This window comes from Sander lucioperca, chromosome 17 (genome assembly GCF_008315115.2).
Source record: "Sander lucioperca isolate FBNREF2018 chromosome 17, SLUC_FBN_1.2, whole genome shotgun sequence".
In the NCBI taxonomy this organism is placed as follows: Eukaryota; Metazoa; Chordata; class Actinopteri; order Perciformes; family Percidae; genus Sander; species Sander lucioperca.
This window is the reverse complement of record NC_050189.1, coordinates 14,081,328-14,101,172: the sequence shown is the minus strand read 5'-3', so window position 1 is coordinate 14,101,172 and position 19,845 is coordinate 14,081,328. Positions and strand designations below refer to the sequence as shown.

General features: G+C 39.9%; 1 protein-coding gene across 2 annotated transcripts; it reads left to right on the top strand.

The window, feature by feature from the left end:
- The first annotated feature begins 575 nt into the window (after positions 1 to 575).
- ctdnep1a (CTD nuclear envelope phosphatase 1a) lies at positions 576 to 17,127 on the top strand. 2 transcript variants are annotated; one of them, XR_004104795.2, is made up of 9 exons: positions 576 to 1,345; positions 4,804 to 4,870; positions 12,723 to 12,841; positions 12,928 to 12,999; positions 13,288 to 13,404; positions 13,543 to 13,654; positions 13,955 to 14,039; positions 14,689 to 14,871; positions 15,850 to 17,127. XR_004104795.2 is itself a non-coding variant. In XM_031298441.2 (8 exons), the coding sequence occupies exons 1-8, from the start codon at positions 1,241 to 1,243 to the stop codon at positions 15,908 to 15,910; spliced, it is 738 nt and encodes a 245-aa protein (XP_031154301.1). In that variant the 5' UTR covers positions 581 to 1,240; the 3' UTR covers positions 15,911 to 17,127. The 2 variants fall into 2 exon arrangements, 1 of the variants encoding a protein (XP_031154301.1); XM_031298441.2 differs by lacking the exon at positions 14,689 to 14,871 and having other exon boundaries at positions 581 to 1,345.
- The last annotated feature ends 2,718 nt before the right edge of the window (positions 17,128 to 19,845 follow it).

Sequence of the window (19,845 nt, the reverse complement as noted above, 5' to 3'; positions counted from 1 at the left end):
AATGATGTTGACAAATTTTGATTCCTTCAACAGAGATCTAAATGAATGCCCCAGGTCTGTTTGCACCAAATGATCATTAGTTTCCAGTCAAACGAATTATAAGATATAATATAATATAATCACTAAATCATTAGTGCTATTTGCATGGCAGTGTCAGAGGGGGTTGTTTATTAGTTTCCTAATAGTCTGAAGTAATTCATTAGGTGTAGAGTAACTTTTACCAACTGGCCATAGGCATGCCCACGTGTCTACTGACAGCTGTAAAAGCTGTCCCTTCCAAATATAATATTGTGCCTATAAAAAGTAGCCACGCCCAGTTAATTTGTTGTATTGTTTTACAATTACAACTACTGGAATACTTGAGTTTTATTGACACCAACAAGCCACTGCCAAAATGAAAGCAAAACTATGTATACACACACAAATGTCTTACCAGAAATCATTTTTGTGTTAAACTGCACCACAATTACTCAAATAGTTGCTGAAAAAATTACAGAAAGACCCAAAAAACTGGTTAATTTTAACAGGCTTTCATCCTGCTTGCTCTTGCTCGTTCACGTCTGTTTATTTTCTTTCCACGTGGACGTGCTGCGCGCAACCACAGGATTCCTCGCGGAAGTGACGGCAAGGCGGCGATGGCGGCTCGCAGTTTCATTCCGGATTTCCACTGGACTACAAACGATTTTAACCGGACCGGTTAGACTTTGTGGAACTTTTGTTAAGCTGTCTCTCTTCGGACGCCGCACAGAGTGAAGTTGCGTTGAACCGGTGCTTGACAACAAGCGGCCCCACAGCTTTTTTGGGGTATTTTTGTCCAAGGTTCAAGGTGGTCACCCTGTCGAGCTAGCGGTAGCTTGGTGGCTACAAGCTAACGTTATATGGTATACAGCTAGCTCATGAGCTAGCTTGTCGACGAGCTGCGCGCTAAGGTCCATACAGCAGCAGTCGTCTTGCAGCAGCTTTTCTTTTGACGACGTCCACGTTTGTTTCACAGTTACAATGCGAATGTATTCTATTTAATGCTAATTGTGCCACAAGTGTGCAGAGCGAGGTACTCACACGTTTGCTTGGCCTCTTGTTAATTTGAATTGCTAGTTTGGCGGCTTTGGCTAAAGACGGATTTTGACTATTACTAGCAAGCAAGTTCCTTCAGTAATTATCCCAGCAATTTCGGACAAAAGCGTGCTATCAACTGAGAATTGAAGTTGAGTTACTGTGGGGTCTTTGCGTGCTCGTCAACATGCTGAAGACCCGGCAATGTTTACTTGGCATCCGCACTTTTCTCGGAGTAACATCGAGAATATGGGGCTTCATTATGTACATCCTCAGGAAGCACCTACGAACGGTGAGAATGGGTTTGAAAGATATTTGGCAGGTGATCCTGTTGTGTTTCTGTGATAGTTGAGCAAAATGATTACGTTGCCATGGTCCACATGTCTCAACATTATTTTTCAGATCACATTCGCATTTAGTGGAGCTCAGTTGGCTCTCAGAGAACTAGACTACCTGTTTCTTTCCTGCGCTTCTTGCCTGTGCTTATCCTGTCTCATTATGTGCATCCATTATGGTGATTTTGCCCAAATTTTTGTAAATGTGTGAACAAATCCCACGGAGTAGCATCAACCTCCCACTCAATAGTGTCAGTGTCAAATGTATTGCTATATTATTCAGCATAAAGATGGCTAGGAGTATCGAGATGTCATTCAAAAGAGGATATTGAAGAGTAAACCCATTTGCCTCACAAGATGGTAAAGTGCACAAAAATGTACAACTGCAAGATAACTTTGATTATTGACACATCTATAGATATTTTTCTTAGATGCAGTGATTAACCGTTTAGGCTAGGGCTGGGTGATATGGAGAAAATCAAATATCACAATATTTTTCTAAATACCTTTATCGATATTGCGACGATATGGTAGGGTTGACTATTGGTGCTTTTTACAAAATATTTACACAATGACATTTTTGATAAATAATCAGTAATGTGGATATAATGACTAAGTGGGTAAAGGCAAATTATAGAACAGCTAGAACTGTCTGGGAAGTTCAGAAAATTACATTACTATAATGCAGCCTTTAAAACCAGGAAAAGACAACACTTATGTCATATTACAATATTAAGATATTCAAAATCTAAGACAGTACCTAGTCTCATATCACAAAATCGATATATTGCCCAGCCCTAGTTTAGGCTTTTACTGTCAGAATAGTGAGAAGTATCTGTCACCGACAGTCCAAAACCAAAGCAAAGGATATTCAATAAGATACTCAATTAACAATGATGTAAAACAGAGAAACCCTGCAAATCCTCACATTTGTAAAGCTAAAACCATACGGTGTTTGGCATTTCTTTTTTGGTAAATGACTAACAGTTAATCGATTATCAGTTGGTCAACTAATTGATTAATAGACTAATTGTATTTTGTCCAGGTGTCAGATTTTGTGTGATGCAATAGTGGGTAAATGAATGGCTCATTTTGAATACAGTGCAACGTGGAAACCTCCCACATCCAAACGCCTAATTTGAGGAACAGCCAGTAGAAGCCTGCAGGTCACCTTCATTTGCTCACAAATGCCTCCACAATAAACATGGCATTTAAGGTGACAGAAGCCTGCCTGTAACCTAGACACACACAGAGATGTTGAGTTGTTAATAGACATGCATATGTGGTGTAATTTGAGCAGACTTCGACTCTAGCTCTGTATCAAGTCAACAAAGCTTAGAGTAGTTCCCTGTGTTGTATTCATCTTGCTGTATGAGGTTTTTCTGCAGATTTTTGTGTGGCAGTAACACTTGTGGGTTGTCAACAGGCCCTGAGAGTGAGTAGTCCAGTTCATGTTATGGCTGAAGTGAGAGGGATTATGTTAGCACAGAGAGTGTACTGTTCTCTCTCCCTCCCTCTGTTTCTCTCATTCTCACTCACAGTTTAGCGCTGTTGTTTACAATATGTGAGGCACTGGAACAATGTCATAGCCTCGATCCAGCGATCGCTAATGTGGCAAGGAACGAAATGTAGGTGATCCTAAAGATAGCAGGTGATTTGATGAAAAATATTTGAGGTGAGGATGTTAAGACCTAACCCACTCAATACCTTAAAATAAGGGATTGATGTTGAATGCCCCATTTAGTTATAACTGACCTTCTTTATAAATCTAATAATCCCCTTGTTAACTCCTTCTGTTGTCTGCTAGTAAGGTAGTGCTTCGAAGAGACCACAATCCATTAGGTGGCCTGATCCAAACATTTGGATCAATAAAAGATCTATTGGATTATGAATATTGTGACCGGGTAATAATCCCATGCACGGCACTCTGTGTTAACAGATAACAAGATGGTTGTTTATTAATCTTGCATAATGGTTTTGCTTATTATATTCTGCATGAGACAGTAACTGTGTGTAGCCAGGTGTGGAGTTAGTGCTGAAACAACAATTGGCTAAACAACACAAAACTCCTAATTTAAATAGTTCGTAGAACTGAAATGATTAGTTGATCAGTTAATCAACAGAATTAATCTGCAACAATTCAAGATTTTAAGCAAAAATGCAACACATTCTCTGGTTTCAGCATCTCAACTGAAAATCTGCTATTTTGCATTGTCTTCCATTATAGTAAACCTAATATCTTTGAGTTTTGGACTATTAGTTGGACAACATAAGCAGTTAGAATATGTCAACTTGGGCTCTGGAGCCAAATCATTAATCAGTTAATCTAGAAAAAATAAAAACAATAATGAAAGCATTATTTCTCGCATTAGCCATTTCCTAAGTACAATTGCCAGTATCCTGGTTACTGCCACACAAATTCAAGGGCTAGCTGCCTTTCTCCCTCACATTACATTGAAGAGTTTTTAGTGGCTGTTGGTATGCTTAAGGGAGCAAGATCATTTGAAATATTAGTTGTAGCCCTAGTGTGGAGGCAAAGGACTCAGTTTGAGTTTGCAGGCCTGGGGTCCAGATAGAGGCTCTTGGAGGTGCAGGGAGCTGAGTCGAGGGTGAGGTCCCCCCGTGGTGCTCAGCAGCTGCTGGCCCCAGTAGGCTTCCCCCGAGCTTCCTCTGCCAGGCAGCAGTGGGAGGGGACACAGAGGGAGGCCCTGCCCAAGGCTTAGGTACCAAGGCTCAGTCAAAGTCACCCTGCAAGTCTTCCTTTCTATGTGTGCCCCATGCTCTGCTGACACCCACTGACAGCTGGAGGGATAAAAATAGCCCTGTGAAGAAAAGTGCAGAGCCCCTGGGCAAGAGTGGCACTGGAAAGGGTGCTCCCTGTGGTGATCCTGACCAGAGCAGAGCAAGGAAGTTAGAGAGGAGGAGTCGTGGGGTGGACGTAACTGTGTTCATTTCAGTATGGAGTCCTCCTCTGTCCTCTTGCTTAATCTCATTTACAGCAAAAGAAGAGGGCTGATTTCCCAATAATGTATTGTCTAAGGGCTTAAATATACTGTAAGTTTTGGGATTTCAAGAGGTAGAGGTTTTTAAGACCTTCATGGAGATATTAGCCATACTTCTGGTCTGACTCATCCTTAGCTCAATTGTGATGCTTTCTTCAAATTGGATAATGAATTGCAGCAATTATGATGTAAAACCACTTTTCTTTCTGCCCCAAAGGATTCCCAAAACACTAATACTGGTGTTCTGTGTAAACTTTTTTCATCTATAATTAAAGTACGAATAACACAAACATTTGAAATCTATCCATAGTGCAGTTAACTCATTATGGCTCAGTATATTGTATATGGTTTGTTGTTTTAACTGTCCTGATCTGTTAAGGATTGACTGTTTAATTTGCCTTGTTCTTTTGCAGATAATCCAGTATCAGACGGTGCGATACGACACTTTGCCTCTTTCGCCTATCTCCAGAAACAGACTCAGTGAGTACATAATATGACTGCTCAGCTAAATTTCAGGGGCCCTTTTGTAAGACATGTGTAAACATATTTGGGAAAGTATAACAAATACTGCTTTTACCTAGACACATTTGTTCTTGTTTTTTATAACAAGATAGAGGGGGAGACACTATTTGCAATGTGGAAATGTAAGTATAATTTAAAAGATGTGATTGTACAGAAAAGAAAAGCAATTAAAACACTCGGGCTTGACCCTGTTCTCAGGACCTTTGTCACCTCAGAGTAAATGAACATTATCTGTATTACTGGACATACAAACTTGACAGGACTCCTATAATGTGTCTTCTCCATATGAGAAAATGTATGACTGTAGGTCATAGCCATATTTATTAAGGTGGATCAGGTGGATAGATGCAAACCACAGTTGGCTTGTATTTTCTCTCAATTGTTTCAGTAAACCTGTTGTGCTACATTGGCAAGGCAGCTTTATTTGTATAGCACATTTCAGCAACAGGGCAATTCAAAGTGCTTTACATAAAAACGTACAGGAATAAAAGTTACAGTGCAGTATAAGAAATTAAACATCAAAGAGCAGTTATAAACAGTTAAAAATATAAAAGCAGATAAAATACGAGATTTTATGGTGCTGGTATGGGACAATGTATAAGCTGTTGCTCTATACACGTAATCCACCCGCAATCCTTGCCGTTTCTAGAACGGGCCGGTCCTACCGGTCTTACTTTTTAATTTCTCTTTATATGTTTATATAGATTTTCATACAGTTTCAACAACTTCAGTATAAGAAATAAACAATTATATAAAGAAAGGCAACATCAAAAAGAAATGTCTTCAGCCTTGATTTAAAAGAACAGAGTAGTGGCAGACCTGCAGTTTTCTGGGAGTTTGTTCCAGATATGTGGAGCATAAAAACTAAACGCTGCTTCTCCCTGTTTAGTTCTGACTCTGGGGACAACAAGCAGACCTGTCCCAGACGACCTGAGAGGTCTGGGTGGTTCATACTGTAGTAGCAGATCAGAAATGTATTTCGGCCCTTAACCGTTTAGTGATTTATAAACCAGCAAAAGTATTTTGAAATCAGTTCTTTGATGCACTGGAAGCCAGTGTAAAGACTTCAGAACTGGAGTGATGTGATCCACTTTCTTGGCGTTAGTGAGGACTCGAGCAGCAGCGTTCTGAATCAGCTGCAGCTGTCTGATTGATTTTTTAGGGAGACCTTTAAAGACACCGTTACAGTAGTCAAGTCTACTAAAGATAAAAGCATGGACAAGTTTCTCCAAATCCTGCTGAGACATAAGTCCTTTAACCCTTGATATAGTCTTAAGGTGATAATAGGCTGACTTTGTTATTGTCTTAATGTGGCTGTTGAAATTCAGGTCTGAGTCCATAATTACACCAAGATTTCTGGCTTTGTCTGTGGTTTTTAACATTGTCGTTTGAAGCTGAGCGTTGACTTTTAATCGTTCCTCTTTTGCTCCAAAAACAACCACCTCAGTTTTTTCTTCATTTAATTTAAGAAAGTTCTTGCACATCCAGTCGTTAATTTGTTCAATGCACTTAGTCAGTTTTTGTATTGGACTATAGTCCCCTGGCGATAAGGTTATGTAAATTTGTGTGTCGTCCGCATAACTATGGTAACTTATTTTGTTGTTTTCCATAATCTGAGCCACTCGAAGCATGTAGATATTAAACAGAAGAGACCCCAGAACAGAGCCTTGGGGAACTCTGCATGTCATATTTGTATGCTCATATGTATAATTACCTATAGACACAAAGTAGTCCCTATTCTTTAAATAGGATTCAAACCAGTTTAGTACTGAGCCAGAAAGGCCAACCCAGTTTTCCAATCGGTCTGGTAATATGTCATGGTCGACCGTATCAAATGCAGCACTGAGATCAAGTAATACTAAGACTGTAGTTTTGCCACTGTCTGTGTTTAAGTGGATGTCATTAAAGACTTTAACAAGAGCCGTCTCAGTGCTGTGGTGTGGTCGAAAACCCGACTGATCAAAACTGTTGTTTAGTGACAAGAAAAGGTTGAGTTGTTGGAAAACCGCTTTTTCAATGATTTTACTTAAAAATTTAGGTTAGGTTATCAGCCTATAGTTGCTCATTAGTGACGTGTCTAGATTGTTCTTTTTTTGGAGTGGCTTAATGACTGCAGTTTTCAGGGCCTGTGGGAAGATACCTGAGAGAAGAGACATGTTTACAATCTGTAGAAGATCAGAAGCCAAACAATTCGAAACATGTTTGAAAAGAATATCAAGGCAGCAGGAGGAGGTTTTCAGATGTTGTATAATGTCCTCCAGGTTTTTATGGTTGATCGTATGAAATTGTGACATATTGGAATTTGTTTTGCGTGAAAACTGTGACAACACACATCCTGTACTTGATATGGAGGCGCTGACTGTTTGTCTAATTTTCTGAGTTTTGTCTTTGAAGAAGGTGGCAAATTCATCGCAGGCTTTGGTAGATAAAAGTTCAGATGCTACTGGTACTGGAGGGTTTGTTAACCTATCGACAGTAGCAAACAAAGCACGTGAATTATTATTGTTTCTGGCGATAATGTCAGAAGAAGGACCGCCTTGCAGTCCTCAGTTCCAAATTATAAATGCGAAGTCTCTCGTTATAGTTATTATAATGGACCTGGAGATTTGTTTTTCGCCACCTAAGTTCAGCTTTTCTACACTCTATTTTTTCTGTTCTCACCAGTATAACATTTCTCCATGGATATCTTTTCTTACCAGAGACAGCTTTGACCTTAGTGGGAGCAATGGCAAAAATAACATTTGTAATTTTCCAGTTGAAATTATCTACAAGCTCAGTGAGTGAGACCCCAGAGAGGGTGGGTGTGGAGGAGAAAAGCTGAATGAATGTTTCACTGGTGTTTTCAGTGATATATCGTTTTCTGATTACCTTTTTGTTTGGACACTTTTGTGCACAGAGATAGTGCCGTTAAAGAAAACACAGGAATGATCAGAGAGAGCAACACCTGTCACCACAACCTTGGAAATGTTCAGACCCTTGGAGATAATCAAGTCCAGAGTGTGCCCCTTATTGTGTGTGGGCTCCATCACATGCTGAGTCAGTCCATAGTTCTCCAAAACACAACACAGTTCTTTGGTCCCTCTATCCTGGGGGTTGTCAACATGAAATCACCAGCAATAATTACACAGTCAAAGTTAATACAGATTATAGACAGCAGTTCAGTAAAGTCATCGAAGAAGGTTGCACAGTATTTAGGTGGTCTGTAGATATTTAGAAATAAAGGTCGAGGGGAGGACCTTAGCTGAAGAGCCACGTATTCAAAAGAAGCAACATTTCCATAAGATATTTGCATAAATTGGAATGAGTCATTAAACAAAACGGTGACTCCACCTCCTTTCTTATTCACTCTATTCTCACTCATAAAACTTAAATTAGGGGGAGCTGACTCGATAAGAACAGCACCACTGTTGTTATGGTCCAACCATGTTTCAGTTAAAAACATAAAATCAAGATTGTGCTTAATACTAAAATCATTGATTAAAATTGTTTGTGATATGCTGTGGCTGACGAGGAATGGATGCTAAATTTGCTAAGTTTGCAGTTAAGTGCTTCTTCTTCATTAGCTTACTTAATTGGTCAGTTATTGTGTGCTCTCATAGCTTTTTAATAGCATCGCAACAAAGAATGGTTTTGCATCTAAGTCATTTGCCTAAAGTTTGGTTCATCATTGAGATGACATTGTTACATCATCACAATTAAAAGCCAAACAAGTTGTAAGAATAACAAATGATTGTGCTTACTGCATATCTGAATTTCCCTCAGACAACATCAGTGCTTAAAAAGAAATGTCAGTCTGTTAAACAGCTGTAAATGTGCAATGAGATGAATACCTGTCAATAAAGCAAAGGCAGACACTTCAAAAACCACATCAATCAATAACATTCATGCTAAGCTGGATATGTAATAGGCTAGTTTAAAATACTAAGAATGTAGTACCAATGTTGCATAATCTAAATAATGTTTACCATTATAAATTACACTGCACAGCAAGCCTTTACTAATAAAGAGGCAGCATACAAACCATAGTGTTTCTCAAGACCTGTAACCAGAATGCTAAAATTAAAAGACTAATTTGGCCATTGTGCTAGCTAGGTAAACAGCCATTCTCCCCAAAAAGCATTTGAGTAAAACAGTGAATTATGGTAGCAGGTTAATGTCAGGATCCATCCAACACAGTAGCATGGTGACCAAAGAAAATGAGATAAGTTTAGCTTCCTTCTCTGCCTCGAACAATGGCAAGACTGAAGTGAAGAGGAAATACAAATGTTAAAGGCAGCATTTACACTAGCGTGGACTGGTGTGTGCACTGCACTCTGAAGGAGCTTTCCTTCTGCATGTAGAGAGCTCATTCAAATGCACACTCTTGACTTGGAGGAAGGGTTGCATTTCAGTTTCACTTTCCCCGCCTCTCACTCACTACAGTGACCTCAACTGGAGATCCAGGTCCAGTTTCAAGTGAATGAGTGATTCCTTTAGCTGTAAATGGCTGATGTTTCTGCTGGTATTAACAGCATTGTGGACAGAATGAAAGTAACAGTGATCTCCAATCTATGTGTCACATAGCTCTATCATATACCTCTCATAACAGAATAAGGTCATCAAAAAAGGCTTTTAGGAGGTGGGATCCACACTTCCTTGCAACCAGAAAAGCTGAGTTCAAGAGCAGCCCTTTCTTGAAGAGAGTGTATCATAGTGCATATTATGTGTATTATTATATTACTAGTCAATAGTAAGGAAATAAATGTACAGTACTTGTAGCATGTACACAATCAGAAGCAAGGTACTTGCTAGATTTGAAGAAATATGGTCAAAAGACATTCTGCTAAAACCAAAACTACGAACTTATATTCAAATCAAACATTATTATGGTCCTGAACTATATGTTACAGCAAACTTGTCGAGAAGTCAGAGGTCATTGGTGGCTCAGTTGAGAACAGGAATCCTTCCCCTTGCCCTTGAAGCAGGTAGATTCAAAAACATCCAAGAAGATAAAAGGTTGTGCAAACTATGTGAACTAGGAGAAGTTTAGGAGAAGAGTTAAGAACACAGATTTTACATGAAATGTCTGTCCAAAATCCTGAAATGTTCTGGTGTACGGATGATGACCAATTGGAGTGGTTGTTTAAATTTAATATTTATAAGTTGGTGACTTTTGTTTCTAAAGCTTGGCAAAAAAAGACTAGAAGGTTTATTTGTTTAGGGTAAGTGGTTACTTTGGTATCTGGTCGTTTGTCCTAGGTAATGGTGTCTTGTAAGCCTGTGTGGCCTGGGCATATTTTATTGTATGCATGACACAATAATAAAAATATATTCATTCATTCATTTTACAGTGTATGTCACAGTTTGCCCATGAATAAACACTGCAGCTCCTCAATACACAAGAAGTTCCCGAGTCTTGCTTCCCAGCTGCTGGGCAAAAGTGAAGGGAGAGTCTGAGGGATTACAAACCGGAGCAGAGTGTGCTGCTCTCCAACTCTGTCCTGAGACAGCACACTGCTCCGCCTAGGTTGCAAAATGTACATACAGTGAGGAAAATAAGTATTTGAACACCCTGCTATTTTGCAAGTTCTCCCACTTAGAAATCATGGAGGGGTCTGAAATTGTCATCATAGGTGCATGTCCACTGTGAGAGACATAATCAAAAAAAAAAAATCCAGAAATCACAATGTATGATTTTTTTAACTATTTATTTGTATGATACAGCTGCAAATAAGTATTTGAACACCTGAGAAAATCAATGTTAATATTTGGTACAGTAGCCTTTGTTTGCAATTACAGAGGTCAAACGTTTCCTGTAGTTTTTCACCAGGTTTGCACACACTGCAGGAGGGATTTTGGCCCACTCCTCCACACAGATCTTCTCTAGATCAGTCAGGTTTCTGGGCTGTCGCTGAGAAACACGGAGTTTGAGCTCCCTCCAAAGATTCTCTATTGGGTTTAGGTCTGGAGACTGGCTAGGCCACGCCAGAACCTTGATATGCTTCTTACAGAGCCACTCCTTGGTTATCCTGGCTGTGTGCTTCGGGTCATTGTCATGTTGGAAGACCCAGCCTCGACCCATCTTCAATGCTCTAACAGAGGGAAGGAGGTTGTTCCCCCAAAATCTCGCAATACATGGCCCCGGTCATCCTCTCCTTAATACAGTGCAGTCGCCCTGTCCCATGTGCAGAAAAACACCCCCATGCTTCACAGTAGGGATGGTGTTCTTGGGATGGTACTCATCATTCTTCTTCCTCCAAACACGGTTAGTGGAATTATGACCAAAAAGTTCTATTTTGGTCTCATCTGACCACATGACTTTCTCCCATGACTCCTCTGGATCATCCAAATGGTCATTGGCAAACTTAAGACAGGCCTTGACATGTGCTGGTTTAAGCAGGGGAACCTTCCGTGCCATGCATGATTTCAAACCATGACGTCTTAGTGTATTACCAACAGTAACCTTGGAAACGGTGGTCCCAGCTCTTTTCAGGTCATTGACCAGCTCCTCCCGTGTAGTTCTGGGCTGATTTCTCACCTTTCTTAGGATCATTGAGACCCCACGAGGTGAGATCTTGCATGGAGCCCCAGTCCGAGGGAGACTGACAGTCATGTTTAGCTGCTTCCATTTTCTAATGATTGCTCCAACAGTGGACCTTTTTTCACCAAGCTGCTTGGCAATTTCCCCGTAGCCCTTTCCAGCCTTTTGGAGGTGTACAATTTTTTGTCTAGTGTCTTTGGACAGCTCTTTGGTCTTGGCCATGTTAGTAGTTGGATTCTTACTGATTGTATGGGGTGGACAGGTGTCTTTATGCAGCTAATGACCTCAAACAGGGCATCTAATTTAGGATAATAAATGGAGTGGAGGTGGACATTTTAAAGGCAGACTAACAGGTCTTTGATGGTCAGAATTCTAGCTGATAGACAGGTGTTCAAATACTTATTTGCAGCTGTATCATACAAATAAATAGTTAAAAAATCATATATTGTGATTTCTGGATTTTTTTTAGATTATGTCTCTCACAGTGGACATGCACCTACGATGACAATTTCAGACCCCTCCATGATTTCTAAGTGGGAGAACTTGCAAAATAGCAGGGTGTTCAAATACTTATTTTCCTCACTGTAATATAGTCATTCAGTGCCTTTTCATTGGGCATCAATTTACGCACGTATCGTTGAAAAAAATATCGTTACTCCCGTGAGATGCAGCTATGCCTGCACAGAGCCGGTGCACATACAGCACACTATCATGGATCTAAAGAGAGATAAACCAGTTGAAGAATGGGAATGGGCCCTGGAGTAATTACCCATCACTATCACCTTGTATTTAAAATTAGTTCAACTAAAGGTGAGACTGACATTCAGTAGCAAAAAGCAGAATCCAGGAAGTCATGCTTGACAAAGTGTTGCAGACAAACCATGGGGGGAAAAAACAAGGCACTTTGTCTTCAGTAGAAATGATATGAATTTATTCTTAGTGCATATAGGCAATTCAACAGACTGTGTATCAACTCTAGTTCTTCATCAGGGTGACAATATGTAGAGCTGTAAGAACTGTGCACTGTAAAGAAATCAGAGAAATGTGTCTTTTGTCATGAAAACACTTAAAACAGAGAAAGTCATGGTTTTAAAATACATTTAGGAGTAGGAGAGAAATCTGATTACTGACCTGCTATATGTGCAGATTTTACAGTAACCATTGCTATTACAGTGCATCTAATTGCTTTGTGTTAATTCCTGTGAAACCTCATTTGTCCCAGTAGTGGTTTCTTGTGTGCATGTAAATGTACTGAGATAAAGAAGCTCTGTATTGTGTGATAAACTCCAGATGCAGTAAAGAGGAAGATTCTGGTTTTGGACCTGGACGAGACGCTGATCCACTCTCACCATGACGGGGTCCTCAGACCCACAGTGAGACCTGGCACGCCGCCAGACTTCATCCTCAAAGTATGAGCATTCAGCCACATGTGTATGTATGTTTGGATCCATGCATTCAAGCCTAAACACTGTCTATTTTCCTTTTATCCATGCAGGTTGTCATTGACAAGCACCCAGTCAGATTCTTCGTACATAAAAGGCCACATGTTGACTTCTTTTTAGAAGTGGTGAGTGTCGAGCTGTAATCAATGTCAATGTTTTGAGTGTTTGAATCCTAGATTAATGTGAAAGGGGACAGTAAAGCACACTGTGAACTTGAAACATCATTGCTTGGGTGTTCCAGGACAGCTTTTATCCTATCTGTCATCTGTCATCTTCGCTATCACTCTCCATTGTACTGCACTCTCACACTACCCGATGTCGTAAAGAAATATTAGTTTTGTATAACAATCGAAGCACTTACTGTAACTTGTTTACTTATACTACTGTGTGCTCTATACCCCGTGTGTACACAGGTGAGCCAGTGGTATGAGCTGGTGGTTTTTACAGCCAGTATGGAGATCTACGGATCAGCTGTGGCAGACAAGCTTGACAACAACAGGAACATCCTTAAACGCAGATACTACAGACAGGTGCGGCTCTAAACTGTATTTTAACATCATGTATTAAAGCTGATGCTGCTTAGGCTCTTTGGTTGCATGGCTATATGAAGTCTCTTCATTCTCTCCCCTTTTTGATGGTGTCTTTTGTGTTTTTGTTTCTTTTGCCAGCATTGTACATTGGATTTAGGTAGTTATATTAAAGACCTATCTGTAGTACACGATGACCTGTCCAGTATTGTCATCCTGGACAATTCGCCTGGTGCTTATCGTAGCCATCCAGGTAAGACTTAAAGTTATTGAGATTAGTATATATTTAGCTGCTTGAATTCTGTGTGCATTTATCTTAAACATACTGTACAAAGTTAAATGAGGATTCTTCCTATAAACATCAACCTTGTGATGGTGCAGGAAGAGGACAACAATTGAGCAGTTTATTCTAGGTACAAGGCTTAAATTGTAAATGTGGTATTGTACATTAAATCTGCAGGTCCTCTAAGAGTCAGTGGCCTCTTTAACAGGGCAGCATAAAATCACAACCTTGTCCATTTCACTGACATGACTGCTTTTTTCTGCCCTCCAGACAATGCAATACCCATCAAGTCCTGGTTCAGCGACCCTAGTGACACAGCACTTCTTAACTTGCTGCCTATGCTGGATGCACTAAGGTAAATGGCATAACACAAGTTGGCATGAAAGCAAATAGACAATGCAAACACTAACTTTTGTGCATACTGTCTGTATTCAAGTGGTCTGTGGTAATTCAAGAGGTGCAAGGTAATGGCTGCATCTGGCGTATATGATTTTAGTCGTTAACAAATGTCAAATTCTGATTTGGTAACATTGACTTCAGGTAACACCTTATTAACATTATTCTGAATGAGATAGTATTTAAATAAAGCTGTTGACAAATGTTGGTTGTATAATATTTCATTCATATTCCCATTTATATGGGATGGTGCACAGCCTGATTAATGACTTAGGCTGCATTCAGACTAGATCTGGCGCTGCGGCGAAAATGCCAGTTCTCCCATTCATTTGAATGTGGGTAGTCTGTTTAGGCTGCGGCGGTGGGGGTGCTGGGAAAAAAGCAGCGGCCAGAGGCGAAAAGTTTTGAGACACACAACACAAACGTCATGCTGCGGCGGCCAATCACGAAACCGGTGATCAGACGGACACACAACGGACCGGAGTGTAACGTCATGTTTCACGTGTAGTCACTCAATTTGGCCTTGTGCACCCACCGTTTTGATAGATCTCGCATCCTGGTTAGTTATTGAAAGTAAATGTTTTTTTTTAATCTGTCGATGCGGACAGACAATCTCGTCGTAGGACCCAGCATACTAGCAGCATGGCTAAATGCTAGCACCATGAGGAACACAGTGGAAACACAAACGGGCGACACACCCACACCGCCGCACAACCCTGCGGCTAACCACCGCAACGCCGGATCCTATGTGAATGCCGGCTAAAGATGCCCCATCTACACTACCCTACAATGTCAGTTTCCCTCCAGCACTTAGCCTAAAACCTTACCTGTCTGTTATGTTGCAACAATATACTTTGAAGGCTATCTTTGGGGCAAATTTCGCAAAAGACTGTGCTTTGAGATGTTCTTGGGAATAGTACAGTATTTTAAGAAATATTCCTTTTTGCTTTCTTTCTGAGAGTAAGATGAGAAGACTGATACAGCTCCTGTCAGTGTGTTGAGAACAGATGGTTAGCCTGCAGTTAGCTTAGCTTAGCAGTCCTATTTGGCAACCCACACTATAGTCTGAGACGGTGCAGCTAGACTGTCCTAAAATTTGGAGTTTATGTATCTGTTTATGTATAGATCAAGCAAAGGAGATACAATGTTTTTATTGGTAAGCTTTAGAGGTATTTGTAGGCATACTAGGGCTGTCCTCGACTAAAGAAATTCTTAGTCGACTAACATTTATATGATTTTGTCGATTAATCGATTAGTTGATGTAATCGACAGAGCTGTGCTCTTTGAGAGGTGGTTAAGACTAGAAAAGCACAATATAAATGTAGTTAATGAACCATCTGTAGAACTGAGTTTCTCCACAATTAATCCTGCAAAAGTACCACTTTAAATCTTGTGCTTACCAGAAATGTGCTCATAAGTTTCTTGGAAATGAGTAATTAAGCATGAATAACCATTAAAAATGACTCGTCAACTAAAGAAATCTTAGTCGACTAAGACCAAAACGACCGATTAGTCGACTAATCGACTAAGAGGTGGCAGCCCTAAGGCATACTTTTTTACTTTGGAAAGAGCCAGGCTAGCTGTTAAATGTTTCTAATCTTTATGTTAAGCTAAGATAAACGCATCTTACTCCAACTTCGTACTTGAAGCCCAGAGGTCTCAGAAAGAAAGTATACGTGCATTTCCAAAATGTTGAGCTTTTCCTTTAATGGCTAAGATAGTGAAACATTCAATGTCAAGTTGTTTAATTATCTTTCTCTTTGTCATAGGTTCACTGCTGATGTCCGCTCCGTCCTCAGTCGAAACCTCCACCAGCACCGACTTTGGTGATTGGCTGCATCAAGAGGGGTGGGGCTTGTTGACCAGCCTCTTCCTCTCTATTGGCTTCCATCCTGCTCTCCGTTCCCACACAGACGACCCACCAGCCCTCTCTGAACCTCTCAGTCGTGTCCTGAGGAGATGAGGGTTGGGGTGACCGCCTAACATGGGATGAACAGTACGGGATCTTCAGAGCCCAGAAACTACTGAGGAGGGGGGGGGCAGCAGCAGCTTTTTTTTTTTTTTTTTTTTCTTTTCTTGATTCTTTATTTGTATTTTTTTTTTTTTTTTTTTTTTTCCCAAAACAAAACGGAGCCTCTCTGCCTTATTGCTCCTGATACTGACTGTGTGCATATGGGGGTAAGCTTGTGTACGTTGAGTCAGAGTTATGCTTGCTGAGTTCATTAGTCCTTTTTAAACTGGGGGGGCGGGGGGGGTCAGCAAAGCAACAAAGACAATTCTACAATATTATTTCTTCTTCTCCATCATCCTCGGACATTGCACTTAAGCAGACAACTCATCAATTTACTGTCTTAACCTCTCTCCGAGCAACTGAGCAGGGGAAAATAGAAAACCGACCCTTTTTAGATCAGACTCAAACCCTCAACCGTAATTCATTGATTCCTGAGGTACGTTTATTTTCCCTAAACAAGAATGGATCAATTTAAATGGTGTTATTGATGGACTTTTGCTTGCAACATACCATCCACAGGCATTTTTCTGGACAAATAGCCGAGCAGCCTGAGATACGTTTTGTTTTTTTCAGCCATAACATCACTCTTTCCCCAAAGCTCCTCATGGGACTCAGTGATAAAGATTTGACTGAAAAGATGTGAGAGAAAAAAAGAATGGCTTGTAACGACATGTGGACTGCCGTGCCGCCTTTCCATATCTGATTATTTCTCTATTATAATATGTGATAATATGACTTCTGCATTTCGCTCTCCCCTTTTGCCACCTGATGCCATCCTGATTTCATCTAATAGGAATTGCACTTAATTTTTTCCTTCTGTTTTTGTTGCAGTTGGTTTTGTATTTGATTCAAATTTGCAGCCTTCCTCTTTAAGTTTTTTCCTGCTCCACTTACTGTATGGGTTCAACTATTAGACCCTCCGTCTTTAAATGCCTTCTGAACAATGTCAGTCTTGTCAAGGCTCACACCGGTTTCTTATTGGCTCTGTCTCCAGGTCTGTGTTACTAATAAAACACTTGTCAGTATCGACCAGTTATTATCCAGCTTGTTTTCTTTTAATGCAATTCATACTGCAGTCTTCGTCATACTTGAGGCTTAAACATTTTGCAGCTTGTAGACCTTTGCTGGGGTGAGAAAGACCTTAAATGGATTCACACAGTTTCTGCTTGAGGCAATTTGTTTTTTAGCTAACAATCTGCTTCCATCTTGTGGTGTGACAGGGAACTGCATTGGTCTACTCTATTCAGTATTCCTCGCCTGCTAGAGAGAGAAACTACATTTAATTTTGGTTCAGGGTTTTCCAAAAATATTCTTTGGTATCAAACCAGAAATAAAAGATTTTTGTTTTCCTTACTGTCAGTTTCAACATCAATGCCCTTTTAGCCTTCACATGAAGGCAACTGACATTTGTGCTTGTTTAAGAGCAGTATTGGGTCATGTATGGCATTTAATAGCTTGTAATGTTTGTGTGTGTATATGTTGATATGCACTCAGCTGCCTGTTTATTAGGTACAGCTAGCTAAAACTAATGCAGTCTGATACAACAATCCTGTAATAAATCCACCATCAGTGGTTCAAGGTTATAATGAGAGCGGGGTTAATTCAACTGTATGATCAGTTTGAAGGCTGAAGTCTGTAGAGCTGTTGAGTTGTATTGCATTATATTGACAGGTGTTTCTGATGTTTTGTCCAACCCATTTATATCAATGAGGGTAGGCTAAATAACAGAAAACTCTGTATAACCCTTGTGTTGTCCTTCGTGTCATGGGGAATTGATTAGTTTACTTATATTTTGTATTAGCCTGTCCAAACGCGTTCAATCGCAGAACGGGTCTCTGGGACCCCCCCCCGTGCCAGTTCACATGAAATGACATCACATAGTACACGGTCACCGAGGGACCCAAAGCTCAACGCCAGGCCAATGCAAAAACGTCAAATAAACTGAACGGGTCCCAGGGACCTGTAGGACAACACAAGGTTAATGCAATATACAACAGCACCAGAAGCTACATCCTTCAAAATGATCATGCATTGAATCAAAAGCTCTTTAAAACAGCTGAGGGGATAGGACTGTTGTATTAGACTGCATTATATTTGAGACGGCATTAGATTTAGCAAGGTGTGTCTAATAAACTGGCAGCTGAGTGTATATACCTGTTTTTGTAAATATAGGAAAATTTTACTTTTTTTAAGATATCTGTGCAAATATATTAATTCTATTTTTCCAGTAAACTTTCTAGCAATTTTTTTTTTTAAATGCTCTTTAAAAGTGTATATTACTTTTTTTTTTTAAACTGAATTATGTTGTGGACCACAACATTGTGATTTTCATCCCTCTCAGTCGTAACATGCAGGCACGTTTCTCAAATTATTTATCAATGATTGCACATCTACTGATCAGCCAGTGCTGTGAGTGCACATGGTTTTTGTAGAAGCAGTTTCCTTCCTCGACATTTAAATGTTAACATTCATTCCTTAATTTTAGTCATTCTAATACAGAGGTAGGCAACTGTATTATGGTGGGCCAAGTGTATACTGGTATATATTAGCTGTTGTTTTCCAAAACCTCAACTCCTAATGGTTTTAAAGTAAAAACCAAAAGCTTGAAATGGCAAACGTACATCTGTAGTAGGCCTTGTGGGAGAGTTGGTTATTGTGGGTCACATCATGATTTGCATTGGAAGGGGAAGGCGTTACTTGGGATTTGTCACTGATGATGAAGAGCTTTTGTGGGAGAAATAATTTGGCAGGGAGCAAGAATGGCCAAGTCTATAGAGAATGTGAAGAGACAGTAGAAGGAGAGGAGGAAGCAAAGGAAATTTGAGTGTTCACTTTTTATGATGGAGTTTAAAATGACATCTGCCATTTATGATGTAGATCTGTCATAAGTAAAGTCCCACAATAACCCTCATAGTAAGACTCACCTTTTACTGTAGCCTACAGCTTGCATGTTAACCTGGAGCTGCTGTCTAACTATTAATATTCTAAACGCTTTTTTTTTTTTTAACCCTACTGGAAATAAATCCTGTCAACAAGTGACTCAGCACATTACAACTTTAACTTTACCATGATCACCTAAAATGATCAGTTTACTTTCTGGTTTGAACAGAGAGTTGTTTCACTTTCAGAACTGTCTCCATAGTAAGAGAAGTGAACTGGGACATTGTTGTCATTTTTAACATGTAAGAAATCTGTCTGTCAAAGTACAGAGGGGAGTTAAGGTGAAGATGTCAGGAGTAGATAGAGTGAGTCATCAGTCACATGCACAATGTAGGGTACAGGTTAGCAACTTTTCCCATTAGTGTTTCCAGACATGGAAATATGAATGGCAAACTGTGATGTACTGTATATTATCAGATCAAATACTCCTACTTTTTTTCTTTAATCTCTGAATAGACACGTGCTTTACAGTTAAAATTAAGTAACATATTTGGTCAGTGAGTAGTTATTTGTAAATGCCCAAAACTAGTAGGCTACAGTAGTTATTTTAAAACCAGTAGCCTATTAACCATTAAAGTGACCGACTAGAAAATTGGACTCCTTTATTATTCCACAAATAAAATTGATCGATTAATAAAACGGTTTAGCGGGCTGAATAATGATGTCACTGACCACTTAATTATTATTTCCCTGATTTTGTGGCAACAGCGGAAATTGCGCAACTTAAAGCCAATAGCACTGAGCTAGGATAATGAGTGAATACACATTAAATTACGATATTCCCCATTTTTCTGAGGACCTGCTGAATTACTAT